General features: G+C 51.0%; 2 protein-coding genes across 4 annotated transcripts in view; one reads left to right on the top strand and one right to left on the bottom strand.

The window, feature by feature from the left end:
• Nucleotides 1-14,533, bottom strand: part of HIVEP2 (HIVEP zinc finger 2) — a 165,050-nt gene that overhangs the window by 123,141 nt on the left and 27,376 nt on the right. The gene's annotated exons all lie outside the window — the stretch shown is intronic.
• LOC144725102 (uncharacterized) lies at nucleotides 881-3,019 on the top strand. Its single transcript, XM_078604575.1, has one exon. It carries the CDS (start codon nucleotides 881-883, stop codon nucleotides 3,017-3,019), a length of 2,139 nt encoding a protein of 712 aa, XP_078460701.1.

The raw sequence follows: 14,533 nt of genomic DNA, 5'->3' as shown, positions 1-14,533 counted from the left end.
TTTACACCTGCATCCAGTTTCATTCAGATGGATTGTGAAGTACAAGCTCTTGCTCTCACTCACACACACTCGCGCGCGCATGCATCACATGACGCTAGGCAACATTATGTAAGGTGGTTAGTGTTACACAGCAAGTCTCAATAAAAAAAACACACAGGAGCCCACCACTACGCATGATCCACCATGACCAATTCAATTGGCGTGCGTCCGGCCTCGTCAGAGCTCGCAAGCTAAGCGGGCTTGCACCTGGACAGTGCTTTGACGGCTGACCACCATGCGTGACGGATTGCCGTAGGCCGCTGGGCTGAGAGGGGTGGGTAGCGCATGGCAGTGCAGCATAACCCCCGTGTCGCACTGTGATTCCATGCTCCAGCTTCTGTGCTCCCTGCCTTTGCCAGTATGGAGAATTATGGTCTAATTACTCCCCAACAGTCATTAAAACTCGCCACCACCCGACACAGCCAACTAGTAGGGGTTGTTACGTAAACAGAACATGCCAATTAGTCACTAGTACAGCACGCCTGCGTGTTGGAGAACCAAGCCACAACATTAACAATCTGAGTATGACGTTTCGCCAGTAATTACAACTAGCTTCATCAGGCGACAGCCAGATTTGTGGAGAAGTCTAACTGTTTCGTTCCTTATTAGGGGTCGGCACGGTTTGGCTCAAACCACCAAACCGCGGTTTGAACCGAACCAAATCGGTTTGGTTTGGCTCTGTTTGAACTGGTTCGGTTTGGTTTGGGGCTACGAAAACCGACTCGGTTTGGCTCGGACAGGGTGGAACCGGCTCAAACTAGTTTGGTTGGTTGTAAAGGCGACACGAAAGGACATGCTGTAGTTGCCTTTGCCTGCGAATTCACTTTGCAATTGCATCTCCATGGCTCGAGCGGCTCAAGACGGCGCCATCCCCGGCGGCTCCAGCATCACAAGGTATCTCATCCACGACGTGGAAGAGACCAAACACGCCGGTAGCGACGAGGAGCCGATGGCGAGCGAACGTGAGAGCCCGGACGCCACGCGCGGCGACACGCGGCAGAGCCTCATGCGCACCCCCGGCGCCGCAGCGCTGCAGACCGCGACGCAGCCCAAGCCCAAGAAGGCCCGTGTGTCCCGAGCGCTGTGGCACGACGAGTACTTTGAGACGAGCCAGGCCGCGGGCGACGTGCAGAGCCGGACCTGCAAGATCTGCACCCTCCAGTACGCGGGCTCCACCTCCTCGGGCACCCGTATCAAGCATCTCAAGACCCATGGGATCGTCGACCCCGAGTCGCCCACGGTCGTCACGTCGCCGCCGACGGGGAAGGGTTTGCTCGTGCAGTCCAAGATGGCCACGCCCATGTCAGCGCACGCGAGCAAGGCCATGGACAGCTTTGTCGCCGAGTACATCGCGACGAGTGGTCTAGGCCATAAACACGTAACATCGGATCCCTTTACGACTCTTCTTCAACGAGCTGCCCCGGGTTACGAGCCCAAGTCTGAGCGCACGGTCAAGCGCCGCATGCTCGAGATGTATGTCGTCCTCAAGCTACTCGTGCTACAGTACTTTACTACTTTTGGCTCTTGCGTCTCCTTGACCTACGACGGTTGGACAAACGACGCCATGACCGGCTTCTTCTCGGTCACCCTCCACTGGATGGACCCGGCGTCGTTCTCCATGTGCAACTGCATCATTGACTTCTTTTGGGTGGCCCCGGGCGAAGGCGTGGGCAAGCGCATGGCGCAGCGCCTGCACGAGCTGCTCGACGACTTTGGCGTGTGGCCGCGCCTGCTCGCCGTCGTCACCGACAGCGGTTCTGACGCCGTCGCATCCGCCAAGTCCCTCACGCTCCTCGAGGGGAGCAACCTGCGCTCGACGTGCTGCTTGCGGTGCATCGCGCACTGCGTCAACCTCGGCGTCAAGGCCTCATTCGGCGCGTTCGAGACACTGCTGCGCAGCCTCCGCGCGACGCTCGGCGCTATCCGCAAGAGCAAGACGAAGAGGGCGGCCTACACGTCGCTCGCGCGGCACTATCTCAAGTGCCCGCTGCAGCCGCCTTGCCTCGACGTGGTCACACGTTGGGGTAGCACGTACGTGATGCTCACGGCGACACTAAGGCAGCGCCAAGTGATCGACGCCATCTGCCTTGAGCCCGGCTGGTCGCGGAGCCAGGCCGGCTTGTCGGACGAGCAGTGGGAGCAGGCGGCGCTGCTCTGCCAGTTCTTGGAGAAGCCGGCGGCCATCTACGATGCCATGGGCGCCGAGGAGTACTGCACCATCTCGAACGCCATCACGGCGCAGGAGGCTCTCTTGAGCCACTGCATGACCCACCGCCCGAGTCCTCATGTGGTCGTGAGCTCGGCCACCGTGACCATCTCCGACTACATGGTCAAGTACAGCGACCTTCTCTCGTCCGAACCAAGCCGCGTCGCCCGCTTTCTCGACCTGCGCCACCCCAAGCCCGCGGCCTCGAGCACCGAGTACAGCAATATCAAGGACATGATGACGGACATTCTCAACCAGCGCTACCCAGCGTTGACGACGGACGCGGCGCCGCCTTCGGCGCCGCGTGGCGGCATTAACATCCTCTTTGACATGGTCTACGCGCCCAACGCTCACGACGGCGCCGCCTCCGAGGTCGACCGCTTCCTGCTTGAGCCGACTCAGGACCTGAGCATGGACGTCGTCGAGTGGTGGAAGCTGTACGGCGGCAAGTACCCGCGCCTACGACGCGTGGCCCTCGACTATTTGCCTATCCCGGCGTCGTCCGTGCCCTCCGAGAGAGCAAACTCGGCCGCCAAGCGCTCCTTTCTCGACCGACCAAACCTGCACAAGTGCACGTTCAAGGCCGAGATGTGTGTGCGCTCGTGGGCGCGGATGTTGCCTAGTGTTGGGGTTTCACTGCCATTGAACTACCACACTGCGTTCAAGGACATTGGGCGTGCCAAGCTTGAGGAGATGGCTGTGGACGACATCGTCGTCCAGTACTTGCTAGTGAATCTCAATATGAAGAAAGCCTGCGTAGAAATTAGCGATTAATACACTTGATATTTGTATTGAATGCGAATATTGTTTGCCGCGCATCTTTTCGGTTCAAGCCAACTCAAGAGGTTTGGTTTAGCTTAGTTTGGTTTGGTTTTGGTTTGGTTTGGTTCAGTCGTCGCTGGTTTGGTTTGGTTTGGCTTGCTCAATTTGAAACCAGTTTGAGTCGGTTCAAACCGTGCCGACCCCTATTCCTTATATAGAGTTGTAGATATGGTGACCACGCTTCTGCGCTCTTTCACAAAATGGGTGGGGGGGAATTACTCAGTCAAAGTTCATTATGCATGTGCATTATGCGAGCCCTTTGATCTTAAAACAATCTGACTGTCGCCTGATGAAGCTAGTTGTAATTACTGGCGAAACGACGTACTCAGATTGTACATGTTGTGGCTTGGCTCTCCAACACACCGGCGTGCTGTACTAGTGACGAATTGGCATGTTCTGTTTACGTGACAACCCTTACTAGTTGGCTGTGGCGGGTGGTGGCGGGTTTTAACGATACATTTATATATTTACGTGATATAACCCAAAAAAACTCTATTATGGATGATATTGGTCGCGAAAGACTACGTGTTAAACAGTCTAATTATTCACAGGCAGCACTCACTCATCTATTAGCCCTGGTGTACTCTCTTCATTATTGTAAATGTAGTTTGATTGCTTGAAACGAGAGTACATTTAATTATGATTTACTGAATTCTACCACCAGAATACATATACCTTTACCACAACTCTAAGGTTGCATGCCAAACCATGCTTGGGAAATGTTCAACTATGGTGTATTAAACTTGATTTGAAACTTTCGTGACTGAAGGAATTACTCTTTGGTTCTTTCGGTCGTGGCCTTAAATAGAGAGAGAGAGAGGGGGGGGGGGTGCAGAGAGAGGTGGGGGTCTGTTGGAGCAGAGAAATTAGCATGTCAATGAAAGACCCAGCAAGACTGGTAAATTTTAGAGAGCGTTGTGTGGAAATCCACCCCGCGGTGGCAGGGGTGAATTTATTGCAATCGAAACGTCATATTCTTTATTTAATTTATTTTCTTTCTACGTGACTTTACCAAAAGAACCAAAGAGTACTATGATGTATTCCAAATTGGAACACAGAACCGTGATTGGAAAGTGTCATAACATCGCTTTCGCAAGTTAAATATTCAACAGTCTCACACTTAACGCATGGTTGGCTACGTACGGTTTAGCACGGTTGGATGCGTACGGTGAGAAATAAGTTCAAACATACAAACGTACTACGCACTCAGTCTGAATAAATGGGGATGATTAGATGGATCTCAGAGATCACAGAACTGGATCGATCAGAAGTGAAGAGACCAGGAAGATGGCAAGAGCGGTGGTGCCCGTATCAGACAAGCAGAAAAGAAATCAACTCGGATGTCTTTGGGGTCCATGCCGTGAAGACAACCGCATCGGCAGAAGAATGGTGTGAACATGGACGCATCAGGGTGGACAGCGAGAGTTAGGCCTGAAAAGAGGTGGTGAAAAGCGGTGATCCAGGATGACGAGGACTGAGTGGACGTGGCAATGATGGCCCAGGACAAGAGTGAGTGGAGAGAAAGGCCTAGTAAGGCCAATGTGAAAATGCCAAAGAAGATGCTGCTGCTATTTTAAATACAAATCTCGCCAACAGGTTTCAGCAAAAACACCATAAAATACACGATGGAGTTTGGACAATATTTTTAATGTTCACGGCGAAACATATCTCTCTCTCTCTCCGAGTTGGCCTGGCTGACATTGGGAGTGTTGTCTGATGTTTGCAACAGGAGACGCGAGGCTCTTACGTTGCAGCGTGTCGCACATGAGGCCGTGACCCAGCGGCACCCAGAGCCTTTCTGCCCACCCCCCTCCAATGCCCCCCCCCACCCAAGCGAGGACGCAAACCACGTTCCACAAGGAGCACGGACCTCTGGGAGCCACTGAACATAAATAAACATAGCCGTTCGCTACAAGCTCAACATTTGAATGGCGTGCAAAGCAATGCTGGTTGACAAGATAAATACATAGACAATCCACCTCCTCTCCATATCTGTATCTCCACATGTGGAATAACAGGTTTTTTTTTACACATCCCCATCAGCCACACGTGCTGAACTTCTTTCGCACCGTACGTAACCAACCGTGCTAATCGGCTAACTGGGAGTTATTTGTTTTGTTACCTATATTCCGAACAGCAACGCAAACGATTCTTTAGTGATTTGTCGACAGCTGCGTCTAGACGTCGCGAGAGAAACGCCACACGCCAAATGCAACCCCAGCTTAGTCCCGTACTGTGCAGCAATCACAGCAAGGGACTGCGAGCTCCAGAATCACAAAACGGCAACAGATACAACGACAAGCTGTAAATGGGCTACGTTTGGTCTTGATGGAAGTCCTGGGGTGACAGGCAGCACCTGCAGCAGCAGCACAGTCGGCACCCTTCTCACCGCCCGCCCCGCCCACCAGGCTTTGATCACCCGTTAATCAATGCCAGTGTCAGCAAGCACAAAGCATTCCCGTGCATCACTCACGATCAGGCGCGGGACGCACGGCGGCCGAGCCCATGCGGCCGCGCTGGGGTCATGCCGGGCCATGGAGGTAATGACAGAAAGTGGGTCACGGCCCCCAACTGCACGAGGTTTTGGATGTCCTCTCAAGAATGCCGGCGATCTCTCCCCCATGTTCGAAAACCCTTCCGCAGGCGACTGGCGGAACGACGCAATCGATTACCATGCACTGGGTTGCACCGAGAACTGCCCGTGAGATTTGTCATTCACCGAATCGTTCACCAAATCATTCACCAAATCGTTGCCGTTCCATGTGCTCGATGTTCACCCGAAAAAAACGTGGTATATCCTTCCTGCCAACAACGTTGGCCAAATGTAATAGCTTGTTGCGATGACCGCATCTCTTCGTTCGGAACTGCAATTCACTGGACATCGCACTGGCGTGTGCATGTTAAAGCAAGGTCCTAAAGCAATGAAATGATTCAGCTCGGCGACCTGTCCCTGTTCCAAGCATGCGTTCCATTGCTGCATGGACCACAGTTCACAGAAACCTCCAGTTTGAGTCTGCAAAGGATTGCAATACACCGCACTTGCCACCCATGCCAATCCAAACGGCAAACCGCCGATATGTAAACCAGTTTATCGCGTACAGATGACAATACAACCGGAGTTGATGGTCTCAGCCCGATCACTAATGGTGGTAAAGAACTATCACACTGAATTTGGGTGGAAAAAACGCAGCTGTGAGAATTGAAAATGTCGCTTTGACTGTCATGCGAAGAGCATTATTCTCAGTGCCAGAGCAAATGGGAAAATGCCGCTTCTTACCATGTATAACCGAGGTCACTTGAAGGGATTTCAAGAGGTAGCTCTATGACGTCCACTGCAGCGGGCTATTCTGCAACACGCAGGGTCGCGCTGCTCTGCGAGAGATCCGGATCCCTCGCTTCATGGCGACTCGATGCCGATGGCAGCTTGATCGGAGTAACATTGGCTGAAGTCTGTTCGTACTAAATTCGGGGATTTTTTTTTGCTGGCTGGTTGGGCACATACGTATAATAAAATTGCCACTCCTCTGCTCCGACCCTCCACTCCGGCCGTGGATCCAGTGCAAATGCGCAGGGCAGTGCTGGTTTAAGTGAAGCTGTGGTGCTTCCCTTCAGAAATGGCACGAAGACCAAGATGTTTCGCGAGACACCCACTTGCAGTGACAGGGAAGTGCTGTAGAAGTCAGCATGACAAGTAAGCTGATGAATATGAATGTATTGATTCACTGCCTAACCGTTGAATGTAATGCAACAACTCAAACCCACGATTTCATTCAAGAATTAATGGGGCATTTTTTGCGTATGAATTGCGGTGCCTCTGGTGGCTTGCAGTGGTCAAATTAACCCATTACATGAAATATAGGGAGATATAAATATTTGATTCTTACACAGTTCAATGTGTTTATCGTTTGGAAAAGAAACCCTTTAATCTAATGTTTGCTTGCATCATTAAATGACCACTGCTGACCTGTGCTCTGTGTGTAAAAAAATACATAAGCAGACACCATGCCTCCTACCTAAATCTGTCCCTCCACATAACAAAATACAAGTTTGATTCTACACATCCCATCAGCCGCACAGCCTTCTGGGAATTATTTTAATTTCGTGTCTTATTAGCATTATTCAGTGTCTCATAAGCAGTCAGGCTTTCTTGAACCAATGCCGAGGAACCGGCAGATGTTTATAGGCAAGGACCCTGTCTGTTAGATATGGGGTCCTAGATCGATGCAAAACTCTATTATACGTAACAAAAATAATAATTAGCATCTTTCTGGAGAATATAAATAACAAAATATACAAGCAGACAACATGCTTCCTGTGCATATCAGTGTCTCCACACAAAACACAGAAGTGCATTTTTCACATCCCATCGGCCATACGACCTCTTGGGAATTATTTTTTTTCTTCAGCAGCATCGGTTTAATACAGGACCACTGTTGTGCACGAATATTTTTTTACGTTATTCGCTCATGTGCAATGGGTTTTATCCTCCCACGAGTAAACACTCCGAAAAGGAAATTTGCAACATCCCAAGCAGGGCATTCCAACAAGAGTCTGGAGATCCAGAAATGCTTTCCTGCGTAAACAATGATCCTTTATTAATGTTACAGCACGGCCGGCTGAGCTTTTGGAAAAACGCAGCACACAAAAACGGTTATTCTAGCATTACGAGTAATCGCCGAGCCTGCCGTAGCAATTTGTAAAATCCTCGCTCAAGTGGGGCTGGGCTTTTTTATGGCCGCCTGCGTTGGGGCCTGCACCTGCCTTGCCGCGAGGAGAAGGCCGTGTCTGAACTGCAGCTCAGAGCCTGTGCCTGCGTGCTTGTGTGTATGCGCGTGTGTGTGCGAGTGTGCGCGTGTGTGGGGAGCAGTTTGCGTGCTGTGCTACGAATCTGGCGACAAGAGTTTGATTCCCGCTCACGGCCAACAGCTAGTAACGCATATGTGAAGTGGTCCTGGGCCTCCTCTAGGTGGACTCAGCCTCAAATGAGTACATCGTGCAGTGTGTAAACATCACTACTCGGGAGACAAAAAAGGCGTGGTACTGGCCACCCACCCCCCTTGTGTGCCGTGCCGGGCTTCACAGGTGCTCGCTACCATCACTTTCCACAAGTCTGTTCAGGTGTTACTAGGGGGGGATCTTTGTCTTTGCATGCGTGCACGTGCACACACGTCTGTAGCTTTACAGAGCATTTCAGAGTTGTTGGGGGAAGGGATATCCCTCAGCCCAGATAAGATCGTGGGGCAAGGTGGGGGATGACCCTACTAGTGCTGCTGTGCCTGAAATCTTGGAAGAATTAGCCACCCCCTGTGAGTGGCCAGCTGAGGTGCCAAAACGCGATCCAGAGTCTGAGCCCAGAAAGCACCGGAGCGATGATTTCCCAAGCAAACTGCTGAGGGGAGGTGGCATGTCTATATAACACAATCACAACTGTCTGGACCACAGGAAGGGGTCCACAGGATTGCAAGGATGCCCTGGTGGTCCCCCTCTTTAGGGTGGACCATACTGATTGAAACAACTACCAGGGTATTTCCTCTCCTCAGTGTGCCAGGAAAGGTGAGAGCAAGGATTATTCAACATAGCCTCGCCAGGCACGCTGAGGAAAGGCTAGCAGAACGCCAATGTGGTTTCAGACCGGGTAGTCCGGCATGGATGCCATGTTCTCTAACCGTCTGCTACAGCAAAAGTGTAGAGAATTGAAAAGGGACCTACATCTCTGCTTCATTGACCTGGTCAACGTCAAATATACCATCAATAGGTCAGGGCTCTGGGTTGTTCAACGTGCTTTCAGGGTCCCTGACTCTCTGCTCACAATCATTAAGGACCTTCATGATGGTGGACAGGCCCAGGTGAAGCTACGTGACTGGGAAGTAAGAGCCATTACCTGTTCACCTTGGGGTATGAAAGGAATGTCCTCTGGCTCCTACATATTTAACATCGCTTTTGACCACGTAGTTTAATAAGTTTTCCATGGCTGTGCCAGAGAAATTTTCATCTGGCACAAATACAATGGAAGGCTGATCGATGCCTGGGTGTGGCCAAGGGATGGCTCCCTATTGGTCAACTATGTTATGTATGCTGATGATCTGGTGATTACGTCTCACTCAGATAAATAATTGGAGGTTCCCCTGCTTGACTTGGAGCGTGCTACTAAGAAGTGGGACCTTACCAACAGCCCCACCAAAACTATACACCTGCCTGGGTATATTGTGTCACAAAACACTCCACACCCCCTCAACTTTCCATGAGTAATGAGGCAATTGTGGATACAGTGGAGAGTTGTTTCAGTACCTGGCCAGTGTGCTGATGACCAGCTCGGATTTGGCAGAAGAGGTCTCACTCCGAATAAGTCGAGCAGCGTGATCTTTCATCAGCTGTGTAATGCTGCATTTACTCGCCTGCCGCTCCACACAAAGTTTCTGGTCTTCCCAGCCCTAGTTATGCCCTCCCTTCTCTATGCTTAAGAAATGTGGATTCCTCAAATGGGACATCTGCGCCGGTTAGAAACATTCAGGTTGGTCTGCCTACAATTCATCCTGTGTTTAACCCGACTGGATTGTGTGAGAGGCTCACAAATCTTTCAAAGATCTGGACCAAGTCCGAACAGCGAGCTCGTCTGGCAGGCGAGGCTGCGTTGGTTGAATCATGTAGCCTGCATGCCAAAACAGCTTCCGTTTCGCCGGATAGAGAGGGCAAAATTGGCGCAATACAGGCTAGAGAAGAGATGGGCTGATGTGGATACAGGAGAATATGGAGCTAAGTGAACTCCCCGCAAACTGGTACCAGCAGTACCAAGATCATACTCTATGGAGCAGACTCATGAAGGACGCTACTGGGCAGTTGGAGGCAGTCGCCCTCTTAACAACAGCGGAGAGAAGATAAGTGACACAACAATGAGTGAAGCTCCGAGCAACTCAAATTCAGCAAGTTAGCAGAAAAAGGGGGACAGCTGGTGCATCTGCCAGTCATCTCAGTCAACCCATGGCACCTGGGTCTGTCTCGTGACCTCATGCCAGTGAGCATGCGACACTTCACTTGCCCTCAAAGTGCACCTGGCCTGACACAAGCGCCGTGGTGACGTCACCGCCACTTAGTGGCGTAATGGCGGTTGTTGTTGTGTGTGTACAGTGGGGTGAGGCTGGGGCACCAAACGCTGCCGCCACTGCCGCTGCCACTGCCGCTGCCACCGCTGCGCGTGTATTTATATAATATTATTGGCGAGGTGAGGCAGGGCACCCCGGCTCGGCCCAGCAAGTGGGTTCGGCTGTACAAAGTGCAGCCTATATTTCTCCATGTGCATGGGGCTGTGAGTCTTCTATTTCTCAATACACAAGCGGTTGATTTCGGTGTCTTGGGAAACCGAGTTAAAGTAGAAATCAATGGGGGGGGGGGGGGGCGCTCCAGTAAATAACCAACACTGCCTGCCAGTGTGGAGTGGGCATGGCACCGCTGCACGTAGCCATCACAGTGATGCTGCGAGTACCCGTGCCAAGTTTTAACGGCATAAAACAAATGGCGGAGTGCATTCGTTGAGCACGCGTCGGTGCTTCTGAGGACCGTGCTCCCAGTCACAGCAAGGCTCTGAAATAATTTTCGTAAAATGTAATGTAACTAATGGCAAATACCAACAGGTGAAATGTAATATGCATTTATCTCCAATTTATAATCGCTGCATTGCTGCGCTTTTGTTTTGCTCTTGCCTTTGTCATTTTGGTAACCAGGTCCCTCTTGCAGATGACACTCATCCTGGTCTCTTGGGTGTCTTAATCTGGTGAAACAGTCAACTTAACGATTGAATTTACGGTCATTTAAAGCTGCTGGCTTATTTAATTTCCACTTCTGCATTCGCGGTCGCAGCAGCGAATCATCCCGGACGGCTGCAAGACACCATTTTAAATTTTCACAACAGAGCCTTCCTCAAAACACATCCCCAGCCACCAGCAGCCGGGACTGCCCGGAGCCCGCTCAGCGCGCACCGTTCACATTTCCTGTACGGTCCGAGGGTGGGAGGCTACAGGAGTACCCTGACCGTCATTGAACCCGCACAATGTTCACGGCGAGCTCCACGTTGTGGACCACTATGTGCCCGTCTCTGGGTGTTCCAGTGTTACAGCACGGCATTCACTACCCTCCTTCCATTCGCTCTGCACAAGAGTGCTGTGGTGCCACGCAACTCCGCAAGTGCCGCAATTTCCTCCCGGCCCCTGCACTAAACACACAATCGCACGCAGCACACCCACGTAATGCCCTGGCGGGGGATTGCCTAGCTCATCGGGTTTTAATTCGAAGGGCCCCTAGAGGGAAAGTCCCATGGTTTCCCGGTGCCAGGAGATTGGCCGACCCTTGCAGGACAAGTTACATTGCGATGCCCCTAAAATTGGTTGAAAATTGTATGGGGGGGGGGGGGGGGAGAACGTAAGTGAGGGGATTAGGCCACGGTAGAGACAGTGGAGAGGGACGACGGCGCAGGTAAGCGCATGATTGGCTGCGCGGTACGACGTCACCCTGGGCCTTTGAAGTTTAGAGAATAAAAAGAGTAACCCAGGATAATTTGGAGCAGTTGTCTTCAACCTCCGGGCAGTCAAGACCCACTCCCTGCCATCCTGCCTCCTCGAGCCGCTCGCAGCATCCGTGTGATGCCAGCGAGTGCTGCTACGAGGCAGTGATAGGTAAAGTTTTCTCTTGACCTTCTCCATTCAAATCTCACAGCGTCCATTTGACGCTGTGAGTACAGCTACAAGGTACGTGGTAAAACGTTTGAATGACTGGGTTCGTAGGCAGAGTAAGGCTAAGCTCTTCTCGCAAAATATTCCCCCTCCAGGTAGTGTATTTGCGCCATTCATAAACTTTAGTACAGAGTATCGGTGCAGTGCGATATCTGTGTGTGTGGGTAGAACCTTGGCGTGGTGTCTGCGATTTGTGTGTGGTGCGACTGCGCGGGGAGACGGTGTGCGCGAGAGAGCGAGCGCAAGGCTGCAGCGTCGGAGTGCTGTTGGTAATTTGAGTGTGTGTGCGAGGCGCGCGCGTGTGTAGTGACATGGGAGGGGAGGGGCTGCTGGGGGGCTCTGGGACCCTGGGCGGCCCAGGCGCTTGGGCCCCTTGGCGCCGGGCGCTAGGTTCCCAGGCGGCCCAGACGCTTAAGCCCCTTGGCGCCAGGCGCTGGGTTCCCGGGCGGCCCAGATGCTTAAGCCCCTTGGTGCCACCAACGGGGGGGGGCTGTGTGTGCTCTGTGGGATATCTGGGGGCGCACACGGCCCCACCCCTCGTTGGGGACTAGGTATAAATGGGGAGCTCCCTGGACGATCAGGGCCAGTTGTAGCTCAAGACCCAAGACCCAAGACCAGCCATGTGAGGACCCTGGGACGCTGTGAGAGCCAGTGGTGGGACTCTGGAACTCCTGGCTCTACGTCCTTGTGAGGGGGAGTTCCAGAGCGTAGCCAGAGTAGTGTATCTAGGCTGTGTACCTAGGCTGTGTACCTAGGCTGTAACAGAGTATCAGGACTGTTGGAGTGCTGTTGGATTGTAATAAAGAAGTTACCTCTACAAGTGTCTCCGGAACCCGTTACACGTGTATTAAAACATAGACGGCCGCCGATGTGCCCGCGTCCGAGCAGCCCTCAGAGAGGGCGCTGGTGCGGGGAAGCCGATCACCCGATTGGCAGGGGGCCTGGCGAGAGGCGGCCGATGAGAAGGAGGGGGGATTGGAGGGGGTGGACGTCACGCCCCGCCCGCTCACAGGTAGTGGGGAGGCGGCCGTCGGCCCCCACAGTGTCCTATAAAGCTCTGGCTCATCGAATGCTCCGTCCCATCGAACAGTTTTCAATTTCAGTTTCATTTATTTGGTATAGCCCTGTTAGCCATTCGGCTCTTGAATCGGGTGCAACCGCAAGAAACAAAAACATGAACAAGAAACATCTTAAGGTGACTAGCTGGCTGCACGAGTCACTCCATAACAGCAGGAGTATCAGTAGGATTATCAACATTTTTCATTGCACCTTTAAGATTTGCACACTATAATCAAAACACAAGATCATACTTTGCAGCGGTCATCCGGAGCGAAACATTTGATTTCAGGCCACTGAATAGCAGTGGCAGCTAGGGGTGTACAACTCAGCAGTTTTGAGTGAAGATCTCACAGGTTGCAGTTTATTTACGATAGCATTCCAGACCCTGGGGGCATCAATAGCAAAGGCCCTTCCCCCAGTATTTGTATGGAAATAAGGAATGTGAAGCTGGTAAATGAGTGAAGACCTGAGGTCACATTTGTTCTTTGAAACAGAGAGGAGATCCAGCAGATAGTCTGCGGATTTTTTTGTAAGTACATGGTGAATAAATAAGATCTGATGCACAAGCCGTCGAACATTAAGAGATGTTAAGTTTGACCCAATGTAGAAATCACAGTGGTGGGTCCTATATGAGCAGTTCAATGGAAATCCTAAGGCCGAGTGATAAATTGAGTCAAGCTTTTTCAGTACAGTACTGGGGGCTGATTTATACACGATGTCACAGTAATCAAGTAGAGGTAGTATGGTAGCTTTTATCAATTCCAAACAAAACATAGGGGGGGAAACAGCGCTTGTGTCGATACAGAAAACCAATTTTTTTTGTCTTTTTACCAATATAATCAATGTGATCATCAAAATTCAGTTTTGAATCAAGGATGACCCCAAGATACTTATAGATCTTGACTTGCTCTATTTGATAATTATTTAAGGAATGTAATTGGGGAAAAATCACTTCCTGCATTAGTCCTGGTGAGAAGTATAGCACCTTGGTTTTGGAGGTATTCAGGACTAGTTTAAGAGCAACTAGCTGATGTTGTAGTTTGTTGAAATCACCCTGGAGCTTAGCAATCACGCCATCCGGGGAGAGCGGCCAGTAGTAATCAGTATCATGTCATCTGCAACAAGAATTACCCTGGAATGATCCAGGTCAGTGCCCAAGTCATTGACATAAAGAGATAACAAGAGTGGATCGAGGATGGAACCCTGTGGAACCCCTTTTATTATCATAACACTGTTTGACCTCCAACCATCTGTGAATACAGTTTGGGTGCGAGAAGAGAGGTAAATTTTAACCATTCTACTGCGTGTTTGGAGAAACGGAGGCAAGTCAATAAAAAGACTGGCACAGTACTGCTTATTATCAAGGCTACTGTAAATGTGATTCAGAGAGTCTAATGCAGCAGATGTGGTGCTGTATTTTTTTCGGAACCCAGATTGTTTTCGATGTAATAGATTGTTGTCAGACAGGAAACTGCTAATTTGGTAGTTCAATAATTTTTCTAAAATTTTCATCAACGGGGACAAAATTGAGATATGTTGGTAGTTATTTGGATCATCTTTAGGGCCCCCTTTGTGAAGTGGACGAACATAGGAATGTTTCCATTCTAGAGGTACTGATACTTCTTTGATGGACAGGTTGAAAATATTGGCTATAGATTTGTATATTAGGTAACCAACAGTTAGC

The sequence above is a fragment of the Lampetra planeri genome, chromosome 22 (assembly GCF_965212315.1).
Source record: "Lampetra planeri chromosome 22, kcLamPlan1.2.h2, whole genome shotgun sequence".
NCBI lineage: Eukaryota > Metazoa > Chordata > Hyperoartia > Petromyzontiformes > Petromyzontidae > Lampetra > Lampetra planeri.
This window is presented reverse-complemented; position numbering and strand designations above follow the sequence as displayed.

Excerpts from the sequence above, each read along its gene's own strand:
- LOC144725102 (XM_078604575.1), top strand. The coding sequence starts at position 881 with ATGGCTCGAGCGGCTCAAGACGGCGCCATCCCCGGCGGCTCCAGCATC.